Source organism: Lingula anatina, chromosome 3 (genome assembly GCF_051362555.1).
Source record: "Lingula anatina isolate TDL-2025a chromosome 3, LinAna3.0, whole genome shotgun sequence".
Classification (NCBI taxonomy): domain Eukaryota; kingdom Metazoa; phylum Brachiopoda; class Lingulata; order Lingulida; family Lingulidae; genus Lingula; species Lingula anatina.
Window position 1 is genome coordinate 20,583,537 of NC_141769.1, and position 24,681 is coordinate 20,608,217.

Genomic DNA, 24,681 nt, shown 5'->3' on the forward strand with positions numbered 1-24,681 from the left:
TCTACTAACCTGTACCCCTTGTTCATTCTCAGCAGCTGTCGTGTTCACACTGCCGAGTCCTGACAGGGGAGAGTTGGCACTGCCACTCAGTAGAGAGGCGCTGCCACTTCCCGCAGGCCCCAGGAGGGAACCACCAGCACCATTCAGAAGAGATGGACTGCCTGTGTCGCCACTGGTGGCAGCACCACTCCAGATCCCTGGTGCCGAGTGTGGTGACCAGCTGTTGGTGTCAGAGGTGGAGATGGTGGTGGGGATGTCACTCCACAAGCTGGCCTGGGAATAGCACAACAAACATAATTGAGATACGTGGAGAACTAGGACCAAAATGTGGTCACTTCACAATTTCTACTTCATTTTAATCAGATCTTATTGTAAATTTTTTCATCAACTTCATTATCAACTGACTCAAAAATTCAAAGCAGCTAATCAAAATTTAAGCAAAATCAAAGCACTTGGCCACTGGTAAAAGAGAAAAGGGTGAGGACAGCTCCCTTGTGTTCATGCACACACACTTACTTGTACCCTGGGTGGCGACTCTGCTACAGTGGGCCAAGTCTCTCCAGCTGGGGTCTCCGCCAATGGGGACCACGTCTCACTGGGTGCACAGGTACTGTCCCACAGACTCTCCGCCTGGACTGGGTTGATGTCAAAGCCGGGCCAGTCTTCACCTGGAAAACAGTGCCATCAGTCAGGGTGAACACTCGGTTGTTATTGAGAATTGGTGTTATTGATCTCCAATACTTAGGAGCAGTAACCTTCTTCAAGAGATTAATGAGATTACAAGACAGTATTAATAACTTGACCGAGTTGTGGATTTATCCCCATAAGAGTTCTCCTTACAGTCACCAGACAACACATGAACAATGATGCATACCGTTCAATTCCCCTCATTGCAAGGCTCTTCATTATATCTTAAGTCATCGTATACAAATATCTGATATACCCTTGCCCAGTTTACCACTGGTAACATACACGCAAACACCTTTTAATGAAGTGAAACCCTGGTCAAAAATGTGTACGTGTGTGTGTGTAGATGTACTGGTATGTGTGTGTGTGTAGATATGTGTCGATGGTGTGTGTGCGTGTGTTTGTGCATGCATGTGTGTGTGTGCAGATGTGTGTGTCGCTAGTGTGCCTGTGTGTGTGTGCGTGCGTGCGTGCACAAGCGTGCGTGCATGTGTGGTTACCTTGCAGCAGTTTCTGCTGGTACTCTGCCAGTCTCTGGCGTCTCTCCTGCTGTAACCTCTGCATCATGGTCATGTTCTCCTGGCCTCCAAACATGGAGCCGCTGGTGGAGGGCGGCTGCAGGAAGCTGGAACCTGCTGAGAAAAACAGTGATTGCAAAAGAATTAAAGCTGGGCTCAGGCTAGAATAGTGAATGTCAGATCTACCCACAAAAGCAAATATAATATGCATCCCCATTAGGTGATATTCACTATCAGAAATGGAAAGTTTGTAGTCCTCGGTCATAAAAGGTGTTTGAGTAAAATGGTGCTTGTGATTCTTTACAACTTATGCCCTGATGAGAAAAATCTGGCAAGTTGTGACAATTATTTTTATGGATGGGCAGACATGCACAAGACTTATCAGTTATGAGACTACTGCTCAAGTTTGTTTTAGAACAAATTCAGAGCTATCACTCACCATCTCCCAGGCCATAGGTGTGTGTGGTAGGCTGAGAGAAGCTGTCCACTGGCGACACTTTACTCTGGCTGTTCATGCTGTTCTCATGGATAGATGGCAGCACAAACAAACTGCTGGCTCTGTAAGGAGAATACCACTGTAAGTTAATACAAGCCGATTCCCAAGATCTGTGACAGCCCTTGTCAAAATCACACCATGAAAACAGCAATAATTTAAATGCCCTTACATAAATTTCTTAAACTCATAAGACATATATCATATGGTCTAAGTTTTACCCAAAACTTTTTTTTAAACAAGGCACGCTGTAGTAACTTAAACCCGGGATAAAACCTGGTCCCCTTAATACCAGGCCCCAATTTCACAAAAAAACTTAAAGTCAGTTCCTGGACTTAGTTGACTAAGATTTCCATGAGAGTGCTGTAACACTGTTCCTGATAGGGTAAGATGTGACCATGTAACCTTAGAAACTGAATTCTTAGCCAGGGTACCTGACTTAAGTTTTTTTTTTTGTGTGTGTGTGAAACTGATACCAGGATAACCCAGCTAAAACCAGACTAAAACTGGGCTTCAGTGATTTCAAACTCCATTCCTGTGAAATAGGCCATTACCCGAGCTCCTGTCCAGTGCCCATACTGGGGCTCCATGGGGACACTCTGCTGGTCAAGGTGGTACTGGGACTGGTCATCTGGGGCAGGCTGGGGTTCTGCTGACCACCCACTGCACTGACTGCCTTGCCAGGTATCAGTCCAGCTGCAGCAGCTTTGCTTGCCATGATGGCTGGAAAGTGGGAGAAAAATATGAAATTATTCAATTTTCACATTCGAATTCAAACGACCTTTTAAACATTTATAAAATCATTGAGACAGTAGGTTTTATAAACATGTCGAAAGAAAAAGTAATAAAAAAGTAATATTTCAAATGGTCATCACTCACCAGAGTAATCAAATGGATTGGCCAGTGGATTGAAGGGAGTGGGTTTCTTAATGGCTTGCTTGCGGGCGTGGTTACTGTCATTGTTGTTACTGCTACTGCTGCTGCTGACGACACTGCTGTAACTGCTGGAGCGACTGCTACTGCTGAGGTGGTCTGGGGAACCCAAGAGTTGCTTGCCATGGCGCAGAGCAAAGTTCTCCGTCTGCTCTGCCAGCTCACTCAAGTCACCTATACAAGGAAGAAAGAAGGAAAAAATCTTTTCAGCAACCCCTATAAAATTTTGTGGATTATTCATACATTCCTCATTGTCATTATCACAATATGGTAATAAATAGAAAGTTTATGTGTTGTACGTTGATACACAACCTCTAAAGAATATCCAAAGTACAAAACAGAAATACACACATGCTTTTCTTAGGGTTCATGCAACATTGTTATCAGTACAACAATAACAGCAACAGTCAATGTTAATGAACAGAGAAATTAGTAACGGAAACATGTTAAAATGTAGAGATAAGAGCAATTGCTACATATGGAACTGCTACATTCCCTTTAACATCAACTGTTACAAGTGCACAGGGAATTCAAAGAACCATCAGTGCAGCCCTGCAATGTTTTCAGTGCCCAAATATTAACCAATTACCATGACGTATGACTGTTTATTTTAGAAACTCTCCTTGACCACAACCCTCAGTGTCAGTGACAGCCTTGGATACCACCACCCAACCTCGCACACTGACTGTCTCTCAGTATCAAGAACACATCTGCCCCGTTTTCCATTCACTGTTAACCACACTTTCTCATTAGCCGCTTTCAATCTTTTTTTTTTTTATCCTGCATCAAATTTAACCCACTTAAACCTAAATAAACTCAAAAATAAATAAACATGCCAAAACAAATTACCATGGGCATAAATGAGACTCCAAAACACTTTCCCTTTAAAAATAAATATAATTTTAAGAAAAAAAAACAAAAAAAAAACAGACAGCACCTCCACTTTAATGTTATATGCAAACATAAAAATACCCTCTCTGCTGTACACTATCACACCTGTGCAAACACACATGCAGTCCTCCACCCATCCTACACACACCCACAGACACTTATCCACCCTACCCTCAGTTATACATCCATCCTATATATACCCATGTCACACCCACAGACATTTACCCCACTCACTACTCCACCCATCCTACACACACCCATACCACACCCACAAAAAATTCCCTCCCACCCAGTTTTCCAACCATCCATCATCCACCCACAAACATTTACCCACCCCACCCTTTCTCAGTCCACCCATCCTACACACACCCACATAAAATCCTCCCACACACCCAGTTTCCACCCATCCATCATCTACCCGCAGACATTTACCCACCCCATCCCACCCTCCCTCAGTCCTCCACCCATCACACCCACAACACACCCACAACACACCCAGCAGCCAAAGTAAATGAAAGCAGTATCTACCGGTAGATGGGATTGGTATTGGTTGGTCCCACAGAGGGGGAGGGGAGTCTTTCCCGCTCCACGGACTATCTGGGTCTCCACCAGTGAGATGAGACTCTATAATTGAGCCTATAGAGGACATAAAAGGACAAGATGAGTACAATGACAACACAGTGCAGTGGCAGGCTGAGCAGTCTACTGGTAAATATTATCCCTGCTTGGCATTTTACTTGGCTTCCTGTTTTGGTTCAGCCAAACAATTATTTTTTGTATATCAAAAATACCATGACAGGATTTCTGAGGAGCAAATCTTTTCCCAGGGAAAATTATTACAGTAACTTTAGTAATGGGTATTTATTTATGTGCAACTCAGTTTGATGACATTAATTTGTTTTAATTGTTTTAGATTGGATTAACAATAAATCCATTTTTAGTCTACAGTTTTTTTTCTTATAAGATAAATGGTTATCAAAACCAACAATACACAACTTATGAAAAAAATTCAGTATAAATAGAGGGTTCTTTTTTTTTTCTCAAAACTCATTTTCCCCAGACAAAATGGTTTCAGGTAGGGAGAGTAAAACATTGCAAAACAAATGCTTGCAAAAGGTAAGAATTCCGTCTCTCTCTCTGAAATTGAGATAGTGCTCAGAGTCTGAAGTATTCTACAAATTGTTAGGACGCTAGTCTAAGTGCTATGGTGTTGTGAGGGATGTGTATTATATATAAATAATTATATATAATATGTTACCTAAGGAAATTAATATAACTAGATAAAAGAAATGTAAAGGGAAACACAGTAAGTGACAGGATGCATACGTCTTAAACTTATAGGAAGGAAAAGGAAGGCTGGCATTTAAACCATGGGTTTTTTTAATCAAGTGACAATTTGCTATCATATACTATCAGCAATGACCATGAATTCTAGGACTAAGTCATTAATCTAATACCATCTGCTATGCTCACAATACTACAATATGTGAAGATTCCTAAAGGCTGCAGTCTGTATAGACAGGGGCACCATGCAAAGTTTAACAAGACAACAACTACAGCAAATCTTCTTTAAAAAGAAAACTGACACTGAAAATGTTCAATGAAGAAAAAGAGCCAAAGGTGGCACAGCACTAACACAGCATGTGCAATTCTAAACAACAAACAAGAAAAACAAACACATGCTTAAAATCTTAAACAATAAACATTTAAAAATAAAGATGTTACTTCAAATGTAAGTGTAATTCAAAGAAGATCACACATTGACACGATTCACTGTCACAACTTATTACCGGTAAGTTGTTTGAAATACATCTTTATACAGATTACAGCACTCAATAGAATGCATTATCTACCTTTGGCCTGTTTGGCCTGCTTGTCTGTCCCCTTGATGTTCTTCTTCAAACACTTGGTGGCGATGTCAGCAGCCAGAGCGTGGGGAGATGTAGGCTCTTCTCGTATGGCAGCGCGTTCTTCCTCCTCAAGTTTAGTTGTGTACGGTAGTTCAATTGTGCTGATAAAAAAAATAAACAGAATCTGGTTTATAAATTAAATTCAATAGTAAATTACTTAATGATAGTCATAGAAATGATAATTTTCCAAATGTATTCCCCCATTATTAAGCAGATGTCATTCCTAAAACACAGAATTATAACACAAAACTAATTTTTTAAAAGTATTTTTAATGAAAAAAATATAATTAACATAATTATAGAATATTAAGCAAAAAGTACTTGAAAACTCACCTTGGCCTATGAATATTCCCTCCAAATGCATTCTTGGGGTCCACCTTGATGCGTGTGTGAGCCTTGGACTTGCTGGTCAGGATAAAATCATCCTCCCCAGTCTGCTCCTCTGCCATCACTTCTTTATTTTTCTTCCCCTTGTTCTTACTCTTCTTGGTCTTCTTCAGCAGAGGCTCTGGCGTGGAGTCCCGCGTACTGCTGGCCTTGTCATCAGCGTCACCACCAGAGGACTCTGTGGTCGTCGAGGACGTGTCATCCTTGTCTTTGTAGTCTTCCACTGTGGCGGGGCTGGAGGTAGGAGAGGGAGACACGGGGGAAGTGTTGCTGTCCTTTCTCTTTGCCTTTTCCTTCTGGCGCCGTTCCTTGTCTTCTCGACGTTGGGCAGTCTTAGATTTACGTTTTGGACGAGGTTTTGCTGAAATTGAATGATTTAAAAAATGTTCGTTTTACATAAGATATATTTTACTTTTAAATCTTAAAGTAAATACAGCTAAAACATACACATTGTAAAATATATTCTAACTGTCTTAACTATGCATCTATTTTCACTACTACACTTATTATCTTGTAAATTCATTCCTGCACATGCACACAAACACACACACACACACATACTATCTCCAGAAAATGAATTGAACAAGGTTAATCATTTCAAACTCACCTTCCTTTTTTCCCGAATTTTCTTCGTTTAAATTTTCAGCCACAATGTGAACTTCAGGTACTTCAAATGAGTCAAGGTGGTTCACACTGTTTCCACTGCTGCTTGGCACCAACTTTTTCACCTTTTCAGCTTGCACTTTTTCTTTATCGTTGCTTGCCTTTTGCTCTTGTTCGGTATTTTTAGATGCTGATGTCACCGATGGCGGTGACGCAGCTGAATTAGCTGGTACAGAGGCCGAATTTGATGGTTCAGACTTGGCTTGTTTTTTCTCACCATGAATGTATCCATTTTCTACGGTCGATATATCATTTACGTTTTGCTTGGATGCTTTTTTCTTCGATTTAGAATTCACAGTCGAAGACTGCTGTGGTGCTTTTTCTGCAGGATTGGCTTCCGATGCTGTAGCGTAACTTGTATTCTTCTCTGCTGGGTGTAGTTTAAGGTTGTTGAGTTGTTGTGTGGTTGAGGACTGTGTGGTTGCAGTAGTAGTAGTTTTACCACATTCCCCAGATGATGACTGTCTCTCATAGGTAGGTTGTTTGGCTGGCGGTTCTGAGGAATTTTGTCTACTTGTGCTTCTGCAGAAAATACTACTGATGCTTATGGATGGAGTGGGATCTTTTTTCCTTTTCAAATCAGCGTGTCCGTTACCCATCTCTGGAATGGACTTACTACCCAAAAGTTGTGGTCCAGGTATAGACTTTTCCTGCTGTCTTGGGACAGCAATATTTTTCAGATCAAATATCTTGGACTTGTCATGTAATTGTGAAGAAGCGTTGACAGCTTTCTGCCGGCGTAAAAGATCTGTGGTGAAGATGCGATCTGCTTCAAAATAAGATGCCACAAAGATGCAGAAAGTGAGAAAACCCATTAGACAGACTGTGGAGTAATAAATGATAGGCTCCCAGGAAGGGCGCGGGAGTGCTGCGGAACATTTAGTCAACATACTGGCCGGTATCGTGGCCTGAAGAGTGAAGTTGATAGTCTCTCCAAGACTGGAGTGGATTTTTAAAAGTCTTCTAACTCTTGACATGGTAAAATCTGGACTGAATCTGAAATTTGATATAAAACGAGTGAGTTCACTTTTTTTCGGAAATAATAATTTATGTTATTTGTCTACAGAGAAAAAAAACTGTAAAGAGAATATAAGGCAAACAGAAAGAAAAAAAACATTTTCCTTTTTGCTTAGTGATAATTACAACTAAATGATACTCTAAACTTACAGTTCATTTTAAATTACAACATGTTCTGAACATAAGACATTCTATCACAATTTGCCAAATAAAATACAATCTGAAGAATACAACAAATTCTGTTTCTTTTACACTTACGCTATGTCTATCTTTTTGGTCTGATTGGGTTTCAGTTCAAACCCCTCACAGTTTAACACCTTGAACCCATAGCCCTGACACGGTTCATCATTGATACTAAAACCATGGACGTAGACTGGCAGCTCCCCGGAGTTCCTGGTAGTAAAGGTTCTCTTCACGGTAAAACTGGGGGGTATAGTGCGACTTGGTTTCCAAGCTGAAAAGAGAAAGAAAATATAAATCTACACCATGGACACCAAAACAACATGAATCAGAGAAAAATTAAATTTATTCCATTTTAAACAAATTATTTGGTAATATTAAGTTAGGTTATTTCCCACCTTATTTGTGATTATCTTGCATCATAATCTTATGCCTCATAAATCAACACTATTTCCTCCATATATATATATATATATATATATGACACAGTTACAAAATATCACTTTTTCAAAACCAGTTACAGTATTACGCATACATCAAAACCTATAAAACAAAACCAAAACCAACAAAATGCAATCTCCATATATTATATCAAGTTAAGTTGACATTTACTGCAAGGTCAATAACATTCCATAAGACCAACTCACGTTTCTCACAGCCTGACAACACTTTTTCAGTCATTTCAAAAGAGAGAGGGTTTGGAGACCCTGGTTTTCTACCGCTGAATTTTAACTGGCCATAGCTTCCTCTGCCTTCTACTACTATTGCATCTATGATGGTAAGATTGTTTCTGGAAAGAATAATTTCATTACATTACAAGACAACAATCAGTGATCTTTATAAAAGGCCAATAATCAAAAAAACATCAGTTTATCTCAAGTACAAAATCCATTAAAACAGTTTTTCTTCAAATCCTTCACTGACTTACCTAATGACTATGAGGGTTGATCTGATGGAGTCATCCTTTGGGGAAAATCCCGCTAAACACCGCACTCCGCCTCTCCCATTCAATATGGTTGCTATGGTATGTTTGTGGGGTTTGACGCCAAAATAATCGGTGACCCACTGGCGCATTTCTGGCACAGCGTTATCTGGTCTTTTCTGGAAAACAACGTGACTCCAGTGAGCGTCACCTATTCATTAAGTTTAAAGTTGATCCATTTCTATCCCAATGTTATTACATTTTTATTATTAGCTTTAAAGAGTCTCCTGATATATATTCGGTTTCTTACCTACTGTACTATTTTATTTTCAATGATTAATACTAAATAAAAGTACACTGATTAGAAATTAACTTAAAGGAAGATATGTAAAAAATCACATAATAATGCTTACATCGTATAATTCTAAATTTTCTAGAGTGAAAATGTCTTGGTCATCTGTTTCAACATAGTCTGATAAATGATCTGAAAACCTGTAAAGAGATGATAAAAAATTAACTAACATGAAACACCCATTAAATGAAATTATCACCAATAAAATAAACTGACCTTTTATTGATTGTTTTTCTTTAATTCATCACATATTAAAAACTCATTAACTTTTTCTAAGCAAAAAATTAACAAAGGTGCTTAGTCTTGGACTGTCTAAAACCATTTCTATACGAGAATGTGTCTCTTACGTGGAGCTGAGCATGTCTAGCAGCACTTGAGGGTTTGGGTAGAGAGATAAAGGCAGGACTTGGATGATCACAGGGACATCAGAGGGGTTCACAACCATGAAAAATATATCCTGAAAAGAAATTACATTCTTAGGTAAGATCTGCTTCTTCCTTTTTGAATATTCTGTTCATTAAGAAAAGGCACTGTTCACTGACTACCAAAACAAAGTCACTGCCCTTGTGGGAATCAGGCACAAAAAAATCAGCTTTTAAAAAAAATTTACTTGAATTTCCACATATCTGCAGTAAACAATTACGGTCTTAGTAATTATGTCTGTGTCTACGAAAAAAGAACAATTACCATCAACTTAGCCTGCATTGATTTAATTTGTAACTTTATTTTTTCTCTATTTTTTCCCAATATCTTAATGATACTTACAGACTTATTTCCTACTTGTGTGAGAGGAAACCTTAAAACTCTGTCATAATCAGACTCAAAGTTGTCTTCAATAAGCGTCGGCCAGCTGAACTGGACCTGTGCCGGGAAAAGGAAGCCCCTCACGTAATCAGTGTTCAGTTGAATTGTGACGTTGAACCTGGTTGGAAATAACAACTTGTAGATGATGTGTTTTTCTAATTGTTTGTCAGGAAGCTTAAGATACACATAATACATTAATGTAAATACCGTGATTTATTAACATTTGTTAGAAACATCTCACATCAAATTTCACATTCAGTCTATCACTTTCAAGCTTGGACAATTTTTTTTAAATCCACTACCAAACTAACATGATCTGTCAAAGATAAATCTATGAAATCTATAATGTCAAGAAGTCACCCTTTAAAACTTACGGATTTTTCTCTATGGATCCCACATTTTCCCACTTCTGCTGTAGCTTTGTGTATAAGTATTGGTCAGTGTCGGTCACCTCTCTGTCTAGTGTGAGACCCAGTAGCCACTGATGACCGGCGGGGGTGTGTGTTGGCAGGCCCACATAACAGTCCTCTTCACAGCCTTGTCGCGCATCAAATGACAGCTTCCCTATCTGGAACAAAGCAGTATGGGATGTTATAGCATAGGATGATACATCTTACACTTACAACTGTAGATATTGTGTACAAGAGAGATTGCAGCTTTTCTCTTACAGTCAGGGAAAACATCCCTAATTTCCTTTGCTCAGTGAACAAGACAAATTCCTCTCTATTCTTATAGTTAAAACAAGGCAGCAAAGCTGTCAAATGTACAGACAAAAAACAGAAAAAAAAGCGCAGGAAATAGGATACTGTCAATTTTGATGCATTAATGTATTATGCTTACTGTAACTGCATAGCCAACATCAAATTCTAATTGTGCATAACATTGAATTAGGATGAAAGTAAAATGTGTAACAAGCATTAGACTGAGTTCCCATACCTAGATCAATCTAACAGGATCAATCCAACTCCAAGGGGTTTCTCACTAAATTGCTTTCAGTTTAAGCGGCTTAGGATTCTGGCATGCCAGTTTCAGTAGGCGTGACAGACAGCTAAGCCACTTACACTGATTGCAATTTAGCGAGAATTCCCTTGGAGATACATCGATCCACAGTTAGCGTGATAGGGTCTGGAAATAGTCCCTAAGGCTTGAGGCTGATAAGAGTTAAACTTTGGAAATGCCAGTATGAGTTAAAGTGAAAATTTCTTAAACTCATTGCTTAAACTCAATTAAAAAAAAAAAAATATATATATATATATATATATATATATATATATATATATATATATATATATATATATATATATATATATATATATATATATATAATCATACTTGTAAGTTAAAAAAATACAGAAAGTGTTACAAAGTTACAGTACAGGGCTCCTGGTGGATGGGAGTGATAAGTCACATCTTGAAAATGCCAGTTTGAAAAATTAAAAATTGAAGAAAAAATTACAAAAAATATTCCACTAAAGCTGCCATTCAGTCTAGCTGCATAACCATGATATGAATCATCCAACTTCAGTTTAAACAGTGTAAACAAGTCACAGAAATATAATATATTTTGTTTTACCACAAAAAGGGCAGTCATAGCTATTATTCTGATATCTGAACTTGTCATCAGACCATGTGACCTCCATAGGTGGCTATACTTTGTAATAATTTCTTAAGAGATTTTAACAAAAAAAAAAAACTTTTTATTTGCCAAAAAAGAACAGTTATTATCCCTTTAACTGTAAAGTCAAGTTGCAAATATTGCACAACAGGTAGTATCAATAAAAGTGAACTGTTACATACCCTTTGGAGTTATAAGTCCCACACTGAAAATGCCAGTAGGTAAAAGATAAAAATTTCAAAAATATATACAACAGAATAACATGGTCAATAAGATTACAGTTTCAGGACCATATGTGAGAGTTCAAATTCACATAATGAAAATCCCTATATGTGAAAAATGATGACAGTGCATAAAATAATATTACACAATGTTTAAAGACATAAAAACCAGCACAACTGCTAATGTGGAAAAACAAAATACACAGCGCTTCTGGTGGATGACAGTTGAAAGTGTCATCTTGAAGATGCTAGTGTTTGAAAAAAAAAATTAAAAGAAAATGTAAAATAAAACATAACAAATAATACCAATAAAGCTGCTATTCAAACTTTTAATCTAGCTGTACAATTACTAACATGATATGAATAACCCTATTGAGTTTGAGAATAATAAGGCACTGTTATTCATCTTTAGCATTAATGTAAGCGTTACACAAAATTTTTTTTTGTAAACTTATTTTCAATATTAAATAACATTTACCTGCATAATAATCATCGATTCCTAATTATGTGACACAGTTAAGAGAGATAAACCTATGGGACTTTACAATGAAATCTCAATGTGTGTTTATGTAATCTCATTTAATGGCCACTTGAAAATTAATTAAGCAAATTATTTTATAACCCTGAAATAACTTGAAAATTAATTAAGCAAATTACTTTATAACCCTGAAATAATTGCCTACTATCCATATACATTTATTGCACCAAATAGCACTCTACTGCATTGCTTTCAAAACAGAAAACAATTACAATGGTTTTCCAACACAAGCTGCACTTCAGTCTTTTCAGTAAGGTTGATTATCATAAGTAACATGGTTTTCCCTTAATCGCTATCCTGGCAGCAGTGTCCAAAATAGGGTTTTCTTCAACTTTCATGCAATAAAACATAATACTTAACAGCATATTGACCATCAATTTTTTTATAAAAAAATAAAAGTATCATGAATATTCAGAAAATGTGATTTGGGAAGGTCTTCAAGGCCATGGAAGTTCAGAGTCACACTTTCAAAATGCCAAAATGTAAACAAGAGATAACTGTACTGAAATGATTTTCTTTCCATTTTCAACACCTTTTTTAAAACAAAATAATCAATAAACTGTCATTTTTAAATGTTCAACTAGGAAAATTGTTGACATAAGAAAAAAATCAATAGAACAATTTTCAATGTCCAATTTGCTCCATTTGCAGATGCTGAACATAGTGAATGATTAAATCTGACAAACTGCAATGATGAGTTCCTTTCCATTTATGAAACTTTATTACACAATGCACAATAACAGGTTTACCGTCATTTTTATATAATCAACTAACAATATTGTTAAGAAGCAGAAAATGTCAAAACAACACTTTTACATATCTTATTAGTTACATAATGAGACTGTTAACATGCCCAAGAATTAAATCTGAAGAAATAACAATTATATACAAAAATACAGAAAATGCACAGCACTTCTGGTGGATGGGAGTTAAAAATCACATCTAGAGGATGCTAGTGTTTGAAAAATAATTTTAAAAAATTTTTAAATAAAACGTAAAAATTTCCAATAAAGCTGCTATTCAAACTTTCAATCTAGCTGTATTAACTTGATATTAATAACCCCACCAAGTTTGAGAAAAATAAAGCACTGTTATTCATCTATAGCATGTTGGCATAACACATTTTTTTTGTTGTAAATTTATTTGCAATGTTAAACACCATTTATCTGCACAATTATCACCAAATCCTAATTTTGTGACACAGTTAAGAGAGCTAAACCTATGGGACTTTACAGGGAAATCTCAAGGAGTGTTTTATGTAATCTCATTTAATGGCCAATTGAAAATTAATGAGTAGGCAAGTGACTTTATAGACCTTAATTTAATTAGTGATCACCCATTCCTACAGTACCATCATATAGCACAAATGTGTTATAGGTGTTGCATACATGCTGAAAAAAGTGAAAAAACAGCATTACTTCCCTAAAAATGACCCGAACATGCTGATTTTCAAACTTGACCTGCGTATTATAAATATACATTTGTTCTGCAAGTTTCAAGCCAAAAGGTAAAATGGTTTTCCACTTATCATGTTATCAGTGTTGCATATATGCTGAAAAAAGTGAAAAACAGCATAACTTCCCTAAAAATGACCCGATCATGCTGATTTTCAAACTTGACCTGCGTATTATGAATATTCATCAGTTCTGTAAGTTTGAAACTAAAAGGTAAAATCGTTTTCCACTTATCGTGTTATCGGTGCTGCATATATGCTGAAAAAAGTGAAAAAACAGCATAACTACCCTGAAAATGACCTGATCATGCTGCTTTTCGAACTTGACCTGCGTAATATGAATATTCATTAGTTCTGCAAGTTTCAAGCCAAAAGGTAAAATGAATTTTAACTTATGTTATCAGTGTTGCATATATGCTGAAAAAAGTGAAAAACAGCATAACTTCCCTAAAAATGACCCCATCATGCTGATTTTCGAACTTGACCTGCCTATTATGAATATTCAGCAGTTCTGTAAGTTTCAAGGCAAAAGGTAAAATGGTTTTCCACTTATCGTGTTATCGGTGCTGCATATATGCTGAAACATGACAGCACTGTTCTGCAATGGGTTTTCTTCCATTTTTAAAACACTTTTTTAACATAAAACAAAATAAACAGTTTACTACCATTTGTATATGACCAACTAAGAAAATTGATGAGATGGGAAAAATATCAATAGAACAGTGTTAAATGTCCAATTTCCTCCATTCTGAGATTCTGAAGAGAGTAGATGATTGAATCTGACAAACTGCAATGATATGAGTTTATTTCCATTTTTGACACTTTATTACACAATACACGATATCAAGTTTACCATCATTTTTACAAAATCAACTAACAATGTCATAAAGATGCAGGAAATGTCAAACAAACACTTTTACGTATCTTATTAGTTCAATAATGACACTGTTAACATGCCTAACAATTGAATCTGAGGAAATGTGAAAAAACAGCATAACTTCTAAAATAATGGCCTGATTATGCTGATTTTGGAACTCAACCTGCGTTTTAGTAAGATTGACCACTCCTGTAAGTATAATGACAATTGGCCTATCTGTTTTTCTTATATTGTGTTATCAGTGCTGCATATATGTTGAAAAAAGTGAAAAAATAGCATAACTCCCCTAAAAATGGCCCGATCATGCTGATTTTCGAACTTGACCTGCGGATTATGAATATTCATCAGTTTTGTAAGTTTCAGGCCAAAAAGTAAAATGGTTTTCCACTTATCGTGTTATCGGTGCTGCATATATGCTGAAAAAAGTGAAAAAACAGCATAACTTCCCTACAAGTCACCCAATCATGCTGATTTTCGAACTTGACCTGCGTATTATGAATATTCATCAATTCTGTAAGTTTCAAGCTGAAATAAAAAACAGTTTTCCACTTATCGTGTTATCGGTAAAAGTGCACGACGGCAAGGACGGCGACGACGGCGACGACGGCGACGACAGACGCAGATGATGGCTATATGTACAGACACATCTGTGTCTGTACATAAAAATTAGTAACATCATCTTAATTTAAGTTGTGATGTTCAATCATACTTTTAGAGCAATGTTGATACTCTAACCATTATATAATGAGTTTTCAGTCCCATTATTTATTTGTAACTTCCCCCGGTTTCTTTATTGGTCATTAGCCACTACTAAACTTCTAAATCTCATTTAACTTTGATTTTTTGCTGATAGCTAAAATGATAGTTCAGCAGCAAGCACTTCAAATAAGAGAACATTTCATGACAGTTTTTATCGTAGTACAAAAAAATATGACCAGATCAATAACAGTTGGCAGACTTACAATATTATGATCATGGTAGTAAATCCAGAGAGGTTTCACATTGGCTCTTTCATAGTGAAACCTGCTGTCTTCAGGAATAAAGATCACCTCCCCTGCTTCTATGACCCCATCAAATGTACTGTTGATTCTGAAATCTTGAGACAGCACTTTACCCTGCAACAAAAGCATGTAACAGTTTGTTTGAACTATTTCATGTGTTAAAGTGTTCAGTGCAGGTTATTTTGTAATTCAATACCTATTCCTCATCTAAAATATGCAATTTAAACGATGTTTTATTTATATATACTATATAAGCCAAAAATCTTTTTGACAAAACAGGCAATGGTCCATCTGCATTAAGCACTTCTAATTTCAAGCCAAAGTCTCATCTTGAATGATTTAAAGAAAAGAGAAGTTTTTGCCATATTTGTCCACTTACTGGGAAGGCATTTTCAAACATGAGAACCTCTGGCACTGCCATCAGGCCTCCCTCCACAGTCATCAGTGTGAGAGGAATATACTGGGTCTGAAATCCAACATTTTATTCTAGTAGAAAAAGTGGCATCATAAATTGTTCACACTGAGAATATTATTCAAATTATACCAAGTGTGTGTGACTTTAATTCTATGCAACTAAATTTCTCAACAAATGATGAGTGATGCAATTAACTGACCCATAAAGAAATTAACTTTGCCACAACAGCCTTTGTCCTTTCAATCACAAAAAAATGGCTATGTGCTTCCTTCAGCTTATTCCACTCCTTGCACCAGTTTTGTGCTTTGGTGAAATGAAATACACATCATTTCTTGTGTAAAGATAGAAATATATTGAAATTGTTTCTAAGTAGACTGGGGAGCTTCTTTTCTCTTACCTCAAAATTTGTATAAATTAGCACCTCGGCAGCGTAACTGCCTTCTTCATCTGGAGCATGCAGGTTGACGCGGAATACTGCAAAATGGTACGGTTTTAGCACAAGCTGGAAGAGACAAGTATGGGTGTCACCATGGAAACCAAGCAGTAGGATATGTTCAGTAGGAATGTTAGGTAAAAGAATCAAGGTAAACAGAGAGACATGATATGAAAAATATTACAAAATCCTAGTCTCAACTCCCCTGAATAGCCCCAATACAAAACACTACACTTAACTTATTTCTCTATAAACCCAATGCTGCCACTTCTCTGCATCATGAAAACAGGAATAAAAATGAATATTTTTGTAGTAGTTGACATTTACAACAGTTCCTATTCCAGGCCACTTACTGGGCTTGTGTCTATCTCTGATACATTGTGTTCTCGTGTAAGTGCTGTTCCATTGCCTTTTTCCACCCCCAGTAATTCCACTGTAGTTCTAAGCATATTGGAACTAAACTCATATATAGTGACCTGAAAACCATATTAAATAAATAATATGTTACAATTTAAGAATTATACTATTTGAATGCAAATGCTTACAAATAATCAAGTCCACTTCTTGCTATTTTTAATGAGGAAAATTGTTTTGAATTGCCCCCCAAAAATCTACAGTTCTCTCGTTACTAAACAGAACTGACAAACAAGAATAACTGAAAAATGTTTTAATTCATTTTTGAAATATTTTCTACATCTACTACATTCAACAATCTTTGTTTCTATTACAATATATCCCATGCTGTCCCAGCATTCCATACACTTACATCTATAGGGTTATCATTGCGCAGTGTGAAAGTTAACTTCCGCCTGTCTCCCACACCCATCACACCAAAGTCAAGCTGCCCTTTGAACACCTCCGGTCTGTGATGTATTACCTGAAACAGAATTGTACTTTATTTAGATCATAACTAAAGAAAACACTCATATTCATGCTTTTTAACTATCTACTGAACCCTGTGTTACAATCATTATACAATGCTGGCAGAGGCACAGCATTTTTAGTGAAGTTTTTATGTTTTGTCAATTACACCCAGCTCTTATGACTCTTTTAAAATATTGTATTTTGAAAATTTAACTGTGACATATTACTGCAATGATTGCACTATACTATGTAAAATTTATATATCAAGTTGTTTTTATTTTCCAATCCTGTTTTGGTTTTTAGTAAGAAGGCGACTTACAATGACCAAATTTCATCAAGCAATAATAAGAAAGTTCATCTAAAAAATTGTGCAGTTCTGGAAACAATGCCCACATTTTGTTGAACTCTACCTTAAGTTTCCCATTGTAAACCCTCAATGGTATGAAGAATACGGAGGCATTGGTGTAAACTCTGACAGGACCGGTGAAGTGCAGGTCAGAAGAATTGGGGTGAAACTTCAACTGAAATGGTACTACTGTCTCCCGGGGTGGGACTAGCATTGGATGGGTAAAATTCAGTACCTAAAAAATACATCAAAAATATCATCACCATGTGGCTGCCAGCTTAAAATAACTACTTTTAAAAAAATGTACATACACTGACAATAGTAGGCTGTGCCAAATTCTATAATTATATCAACATAAACAGAGTTTTAACACTTTGCATGTAAAATTTTATCTTCCTTTGAGTGAAGTTTTTTTTTTAACAAAAAATATTCTGTAAACCATTCAGTACAGTACAGCAACATCTGTATCCAGATTTTTTTAAACAAATGTACAAACATGTCATCTTCCTTTCTCGTGGTTTATTCCATTTGACTGTATTTGCAACGAACTTATGTATAAATTTTATGAAGATAACTTACTGTAAAGTATTCCCTAATATTAGGTGGTAATGTGACATTGTATATAACCAGTGTAAAGTTGAAGGTATTTGTCAATGGTAAAGACACAGTGACATTCTTTGGTGGTGATTTCTTGCTGCCTACATAAAATTCTGTACTCGCCAGCTCATAAACCAAGGACCTGAAACGCATTTAACAACATCGCATTATTTGCATAAAATTAAATTAAATATACAACTTTACATGAAAAAACATTGTATCTTATTTATAAACTGAAAATATCAATTAGTTGAAAGACACCGTATGCTTTCTCTTACCCATGTAGAACTTCTGCCTCATAGGGTATATATAAACGATGATGGTTGTTCTTGGATTTAACCAGGATACGACCAGAATACTGTTTTGGGTTGAGACCTTTTGATGCTGCAAACAACAAGAAACACACATAACAGTGGATTTTGATGTATCACAGCTACAAGTTCTACATTCATCAAAATGATCCTCGGCCTAATTTTACGTTTATCTAGAGAGTATTTTTATCTTTAGGATAAAGTAGAAAGCAGACATGAAAAAATGGTAGGTAAAATTCACTGTCTAATTATAAGTGCTGGTAAAACAATTTGTTCAGAGAACATATAACAATAGTAAGAAGTCTAAATTCTCGTAATGAAGTTCTATATTAAAAGAGACATTTGGTTGGGGGAAAAATGCCTGTGTCTGTCTGTGTGTCTGTCTATGTGTCCGTCCGTGTCCCCCTCACCTGTATATGTAATGGTGGCTACTGTTGTTGGCTGTAAAACATCAGGCTGAATTTTGATTGGTCGGAAATCTATGCTGACTGCGTCATTCGGTGGAAATAATGAGACACTCTGCAAGGAAAAAATGGATTCAGTTAAAAAGAAATCCCCTTTTGATTTTCGAAATACTTTGAAAACAAAGAATTAACACATTTTTAGTTCAGCTTCTGTAACAGTAGTATTTTACTATTAAATGTTTTTGAGGAGCATATCACAAAAAATTAAGATGAACTTGTTATACCAATAAATATACTTAATTCTGCAAAACAACACTAGTTATTTGTGTTATTTGTTGTATTTCTTTTTTCTTCAAAATAAACTGCATAATGTTATAAATTGACTGCTTGTTTAAAAAAATCCACTCACTTGAATATGAACTGCCTTTGTTCCTGAGTTGACTAAATTTAATCTCAAACTTCTGGGACTATCATGCGTCCTTAAAATGCCAAAATCTAACAGTTCATAGGGACAATAAAGTCCTGGTGCTGAAAATACAAGGTGCAAAATAAATGTGGGTTTTAATTTCATACTACACAGTGTTAGAAATTAAGGCTGGACCGTCTGCCCGGGGCTGACAACTTTCAGAACGGGCTGAGAAGTTTTCGCACCAGGCAGACATTCAGTCCAGTTATTTTTCAAGATGGCTGGACTTTTGGTCCAGCAACTTATTTTCCAAAGAGGCAAACACTGATACTACACATTTACTATCTACTTTAAGTGACAACTTTCTTAGTCATCATAAATGAAGTATTCTGTTATCGTTAACCCGTAACAAGTTCTTACTGGAATCAAATTCCAAACTAAGAAGAAAAAAAGAACACCACAGTATGACTGAACAGACAAACAGATGTATCAGATCAAGACAGAAGTTACAGCTATGAAATTTCATTTCACGTCATCGAACAAAGCAAGGACATTATAAGCCGAATTTAGCAGAGATAATATATCATGTAATCCTGTGCTCAGCAGTATGAGAAATGTCATCAGTTGGTGGTCACTATCCTTTCACTCTAATATCTAATCCTCACGACACGAAAAGAAGTTGTAAGCAATAAGCTTGACATGCTATGGGAGACACTCTCACCATAGATGCCCTGCAATTTTCCAAGAATCATGACGTTCAGAAACAAAACAAAAACTTGACGAAAGGATATGATACTCTTGGTATTCTATCAAGCAGAATGAAATAATACATTCGTAGAGAAAAACTAATCAAAAATATCATGAAAATAGACTTGAACATGTCTCCAAGATCATAATTCTTTTGACGTCTATCTAACGCGTGCTTCACGTATGCAACCTGAACCCATCATCAAACATGCAACCAGTTTTATGACAAGCCATATCAAATGTTAATTAACTTCCCACACTTTAAGCTTAATATACAGGTGGAAGAAGTTAAATATAAGCCTGTATTATTTTCTTAGAAGAATAAACCCACAAGCACACTCCTTATATTACAGTGTGGTCTGATAACAGCTAGCCACAAATTAATGAAAACAACACCCAAAGGTTGTAAAAAATTACAGTTTTTTTTTTTTTTTTCAATTTAACTAGCTAGCACATTGGTTAATTTTTACATATCAATGGGATTTCAGATAAAAAAGAAACCTTAATCGCTTTGAAAGCCATTTATCAGCTTATCAGGTGCTGAAAATTCCAGACATAAGTTATTTTTCATGCCCCATGACTGAAAATGCGTGTACTTTCTGTCCAAAATAGCCAATTAAAAAATGTCTGTCCAGCTGAACCGTTACCTGAGGAGACCTCCACTTCCACTGGTAAGACTAACATTTGCTTCTTCTCGTCCTTACTCGTCTTGATGCGGATAAATGCTGTATGGTTGTTCTCGTTCCTCCCTACAAAGCTGGCCCGCATCACTGGTTTAGTTTCGTAGGGAGGAATCTCCTAAAATGTGCAAGGAAAAATAGACAAAAAAAGCTTTTCTGCCATAAAAAGCATCATATTCTGCACCAAAATTAATCTTTCAGACACCCAACATAAAAAATCCCCAGCCGTCTGTTTTCTCCAACTGCTGATGGTAACAGTTTCAACATTCACAGATTTGCCAGATATAACTACATCAAAACTATTGATCTTACTGTAAAAGTTCATTACTCATTTATATTCATTTCCTTAATACAATCTTAACGAACCTGGTTATTTTCAGAGCTCAGTGACAGAATCAATTGTCAAATTGTATATTGTTTATTTTACATATTTGTACTTTCTATATACCATCCTTGATGAAGAAAGGTCTAAAAGGGAAATGTCCAAGTTGAATTCTTAACAATGAAAATATATGAACATACATTGATTCTTGCACATCAGGATTATACAATGCATGTACTTTGATTTATGAAAATCAGGAATATGCATACAATGCAGGTATGTGTTCAGTGTCTCTACTCCATGAAGCTGATGGTGATGTATAAAGGGCTTTAAGTGCTTACCCATAAATTTTTAGGAGCTTCTTTTTCTCCAGTGGGCAACTCTAGATGGAGGTCTCCCCCGCTGGCATACATTTCGACCACCTGGAATATCAGACAATTATGTGACTGTTAGATAATTACAAACAAAAGACATGGCAACCATTCATACTCACAAAGTCATCTCAGTTACAAAGATCAAACTGGTTGAATTCACCATATTTTTGTTACTGGCAAAAAGACAGACAGACATGGTCAAAATGCCTGAGCTTCATTCAAAGACCCACAAAAAAATTTAATGCCTCCAGTTTTTTACATGCAGTACATGCACTTTTTTCCTTTTCCTCTTTTTCTGGATTTTTTCATGAAAGTAATATGATTTAAAACTAATTCTATCATGTAACATTTAAATTTGCTTCTTTTAATAGTTTAAGAATAATTTTCTTTATTTGCTGAATAAAAATGTGGTGAAATTCCAACAATGTATAACTTTTAAAAGCAACTGAATCTACTGAACATCTTTTCCACAGAAATATTGTCTTATATGGCCCTGGCTGGAATCTGCCACCTTAAAATTGAACCTTGTTTTTCAACAGCTATTGTTTATTTCTTGTTTACCATGTGCGACACAACTGTAAGGGATTAATTAGGTGGCTTTACTGAACAAAACAGATCTTATTTCAAAACATTTTTTAATTTTTTAATTTTTAAAAAAACTATGATATTTCAATGTCAGATATTAAAAAAAAGCTCTAAATCCCATAATACATAAAATCCACTGTTGCTCCCAACTTTCCTTTAAAATGTTTATATTGATAAAATGAAGCTGTGTGCCAAGTTTGCTAGTTCTATTCATCACAAAATCTAAAGCGATACTTGACCTTATTATGTGCATTAATAATCAATATATTCATCAAGCAAATATCATAATCAAGTGAGACCGAGTTTGTTTGCAGATGGTTTTAAAATTATTTACCACCTTGAGAAAAAAAAGTGTGCTGCATTCCCCTCGGGGAAACCCATTGCCTCAAACCATTTGCATGGAACATTCCTAATTAATGTTTTGTTTTTTTTTTAGTTCACTCAAGAATTTGTTGATTTCACGTGAAAAAATGATGACATTTAAGTATTACTAAGTTAAACTCAATAATAAAATATAGAATACAGCTTCCAGTTACTTATCAAACAATTGAAGATTTTTTAGAGAAGAAAACTGGTAAACCAAAAATTCCCATGAAAATTTATAAACTTAAATTGTCACATATTTGTTTTGTTGGTATCAGCTGGTGAAAACAGTAGATACAGAGTTCAGAAATGAAATAAATGCCTCTCTCTATCTCTCTTCCATTCTCTCTTTCTCTCTTCCTCTATCTCTCTGGTGATGTTTGAATGCATGCAATCAACACATTAACAAAACGAGGAAAACAATTGTCCCAAACCACGGAACAATCAAGCTGAATCCAGAGAGCCACGTCTCCATCACCTGTGCTCCCTCCCTATTGCCTAACCCATCACACAAAACAAAGCTGACTGCATAGCAATCATCATTTAAAAGCATCCAAAGGATGCTACAACACTCAGAACTCTCATCGGTTTAAAGGCAAGTGGAAAAGCTTTCTGATTCCCTAATAGAAATCACCTCTGTCACGCAATTTCTACCTATTCATTTTTTCTGAATGTTGAGTGGATCCTATGGTGGCTCCCCCTAATGTCTTCTCTCCACCTTATTTGCACTTGACGTGATAAACGCAATTTTCTTTAGTAACAGCAGATACCTCGCAGATGAATTTACTTAATCTTGGTCATTAGGGTAAGAAGGTCGAGCAAAGTGCACCTCTAGGATTAAAACTGCACAAAGCTTTAAATCTGCTAAATTCATTTAATTCCAATTCTGTGCAATTCTATGATGGAAGTAACGTTTGGAAGTACTAACCTTGCTTATTTCTGCTATAAGTCTGAATATGTCACATATATTTTATTTTCATGTCCACTAATGTCCATTTTCCATTAGCTCACAAGGTCTTGGGTCTACTTCACCAAAGATTAGACTAAAAGTCACACATGATAAGCTGTCACATTCAAACCTACCACACTATCACACCTACCACACTTTCACATCTACCACACTGTGACAGCAGACTTGGTGGCAATGACACCATCTTTTGTCTGACCCTCTTTTAACCAAAGCTAATTTAACTCACGGCTCATACATGGCTGAAACATGTAACATTGCTCCCTATTCTCCTAAATATGCACCGCATTGGTTTTGATTTTCAAAACTGTTGCTGAGGACTTACCTGTAAAGCAGTACTGTGAGGATTGTGCATGTGTATAAGTGGAGAGAAACTGCTATTGAGGGGCACCCTGGCCCCTAGAAAGGGCCGTAATCTGTAGGGGTTAGGGATACCCACTCCAAATACCTGAAACAGTAGAAGTAATCATATCATAACAATGCACTGCTGTAGCACAAATATAATGTACTTAAGAGAATAAACGACTTAGGATTAATATAAAGAACTATGGAAATCTTAACCACAGTAATCTTTAAGGCAATTAAGAGCAACTTAGTTTTTTTCGACTCTTAGTCATTTACAGGCATTTGAATTCACAGATAGATTACTGCCATGAATATTTACATGGTTATGAAGATGACAAAGTATTAATCTCTGACAACAACACTAAGAATCCCATTAATTATTATATAATACCACAGTTTCACGTCTGATCCAGTATAATTATGATAACTCTCTGTAGGCGTGTAACACCCAGGTATAGCTGGTATAATAGACCATAGTTACATGTGATTATTGCTGTTTACTTCAAAATTAATACATCCTCACAGCGGAAATCATTTGTGTTAGTAAAGAGGCTTATCTCCCTGAACTCATTCAAGGGCAACAAACAAGTTGAGGGCAGCTGTAGAGGTAAGATGACAATTAAGGACAGGCCTTATTTTTTTGCTGTCTAAAACTTTCCCGGTGCAAAGATTCTTTCACCATAACTGTTCAAAAATTAACCCCACTTCGCACACATTCTTGCAAGTTTTTAAGTTTCCTATAACGTCAGATGGCCCCTATTGTGTAAATGTTGGTTGTTCTATCCCACACGTGTCTGGGTTATCGTTGTGAAGATCTGACAAGTTTGCCTCGAACATGCATGTGACATGTCACTCTGTTGAATGCAGCAAATCATCTCAATCTTTTTGGAGAATGTTTTCTTCCAAGATGGTTCAGATAACATTCACATCAATTTGGTTTACCTGATCAAAATGGCTGACTATGTAAGTAGGTGCTAATAAATCACACAGTTGTCAACGTAGCAGTTCTAAAATGACTTCCATCAAATGTTTGTCTTGTTCTTAATGATTGAAAAACATC

The 24,681-nt window shown here is 36.1% G+C and overlaps 1 protein-coding gene across 4 annotated transcripts in view; it reads right to left on the reverse strand.

The window, feature by feature from the left end:
• Positions 1–24,681, reverse strand: part of LOC106179494 (transmembrane protein 131-like) — a 43,177-nt gene that overhangs the window by 2,070 nt on the left and 16,426 nt on the right. For 2 of the 4 annotated variants that reach the window (XM_013563138.2, XM_087007974.1), the window contains 30 exons: positions 23,602–23,724; positions 21,329–21,409; positions 20,633–20,783; positions 19,242–19,360; positions 18,839–18,947; positions 18,396–18,501; positions 18,100–18,259; positions 17,585–17,755; positions 17,077–17,187; positions 16,664–16,786; positions 16,275–16,379; positions 15,842–15,928; positions 15,424–15,576; positions 10,132–10,325; positions 9,719–9,875; positions 9,301–9,410; positions 9,015–9,093; positions 8,608–8,780; positions 8,327–8,469; positions 7,758–7,953; positions 6,427–7,478; positions 5,766–6,180; positions 5,376–5,533; positions 4,051–4,158; positions 2,578–2,805; positions 2,253–2,421; positions 1,645–1,763; positions 1,188–1,322; positions 517–668; positions 10–273 (listed from right to left, as the gene is read on the reverse strand). In XM_013563138.2, the coding sequence (XP_013418592.2) occupies positions 10–273; positions 517–668; positions 1,188–1,322; positions 1,645–1,763; positions 2,253–2,421; positions 2,578–2,805; positions 4,051–4,158; positions 5,376–5,533; positions 5,766–6,180; positions 6,427–7,478; positions 7,758–7,953; positions 8,327–8,469; positions 8,608–8,780; positions 9,015–9,093; positions 9,301–9,410; positions 9,719–9,875; positions 10,132–10,325; positions 15,424–15,576; positions 15,842–15,928; positions 16,275–16,379; positions 16,664–16,786; positions 17,077–17,187; positions 17,585–17,755; positions 18,100–18,259; positions 18,396–18,501; positions 18,839–18,947; positions 19,242–19,360; positions 20,633–20,783; positions 21,329–21,409; positions 23,602–23,724 (5,451 nt within the window). The remainder of the gene's footprint in view (positions 1–9; positions 274–516; positions 669–1,187; positions 1,323–1,644; positions 1,764–2,252; positions 2,422–2,577; positions 2,806–4,050; positions 4,159–5,375; positions 5,534–5,765; positions 6,181–6,426; positions 7,479–7,757; positions 7,954–8,326; positions 8,470–8,607; positions 8,781–9,014; positions 9,094–9,300; positions 9,411–9,718; positions 9,876–10,131; positions 10,326–15,423; positions 15,577–15,841; positions 15,929–16,274; positions 16,380–16,663; positions 16,787–17,076; positions 17,188–17,584; positions 17,756–18,099; positions 18,260–18,395; positions 18,502–18,838; positions 18,948–19,241; positions 19,361–20,632; positions 20,784–21,328; positions 21,410–23,601; positions 23,725–24,681) is intronic. The other 2 variants (XM_087007975.1, XM_087007976.1) reach the window with 2 other exon arrangements.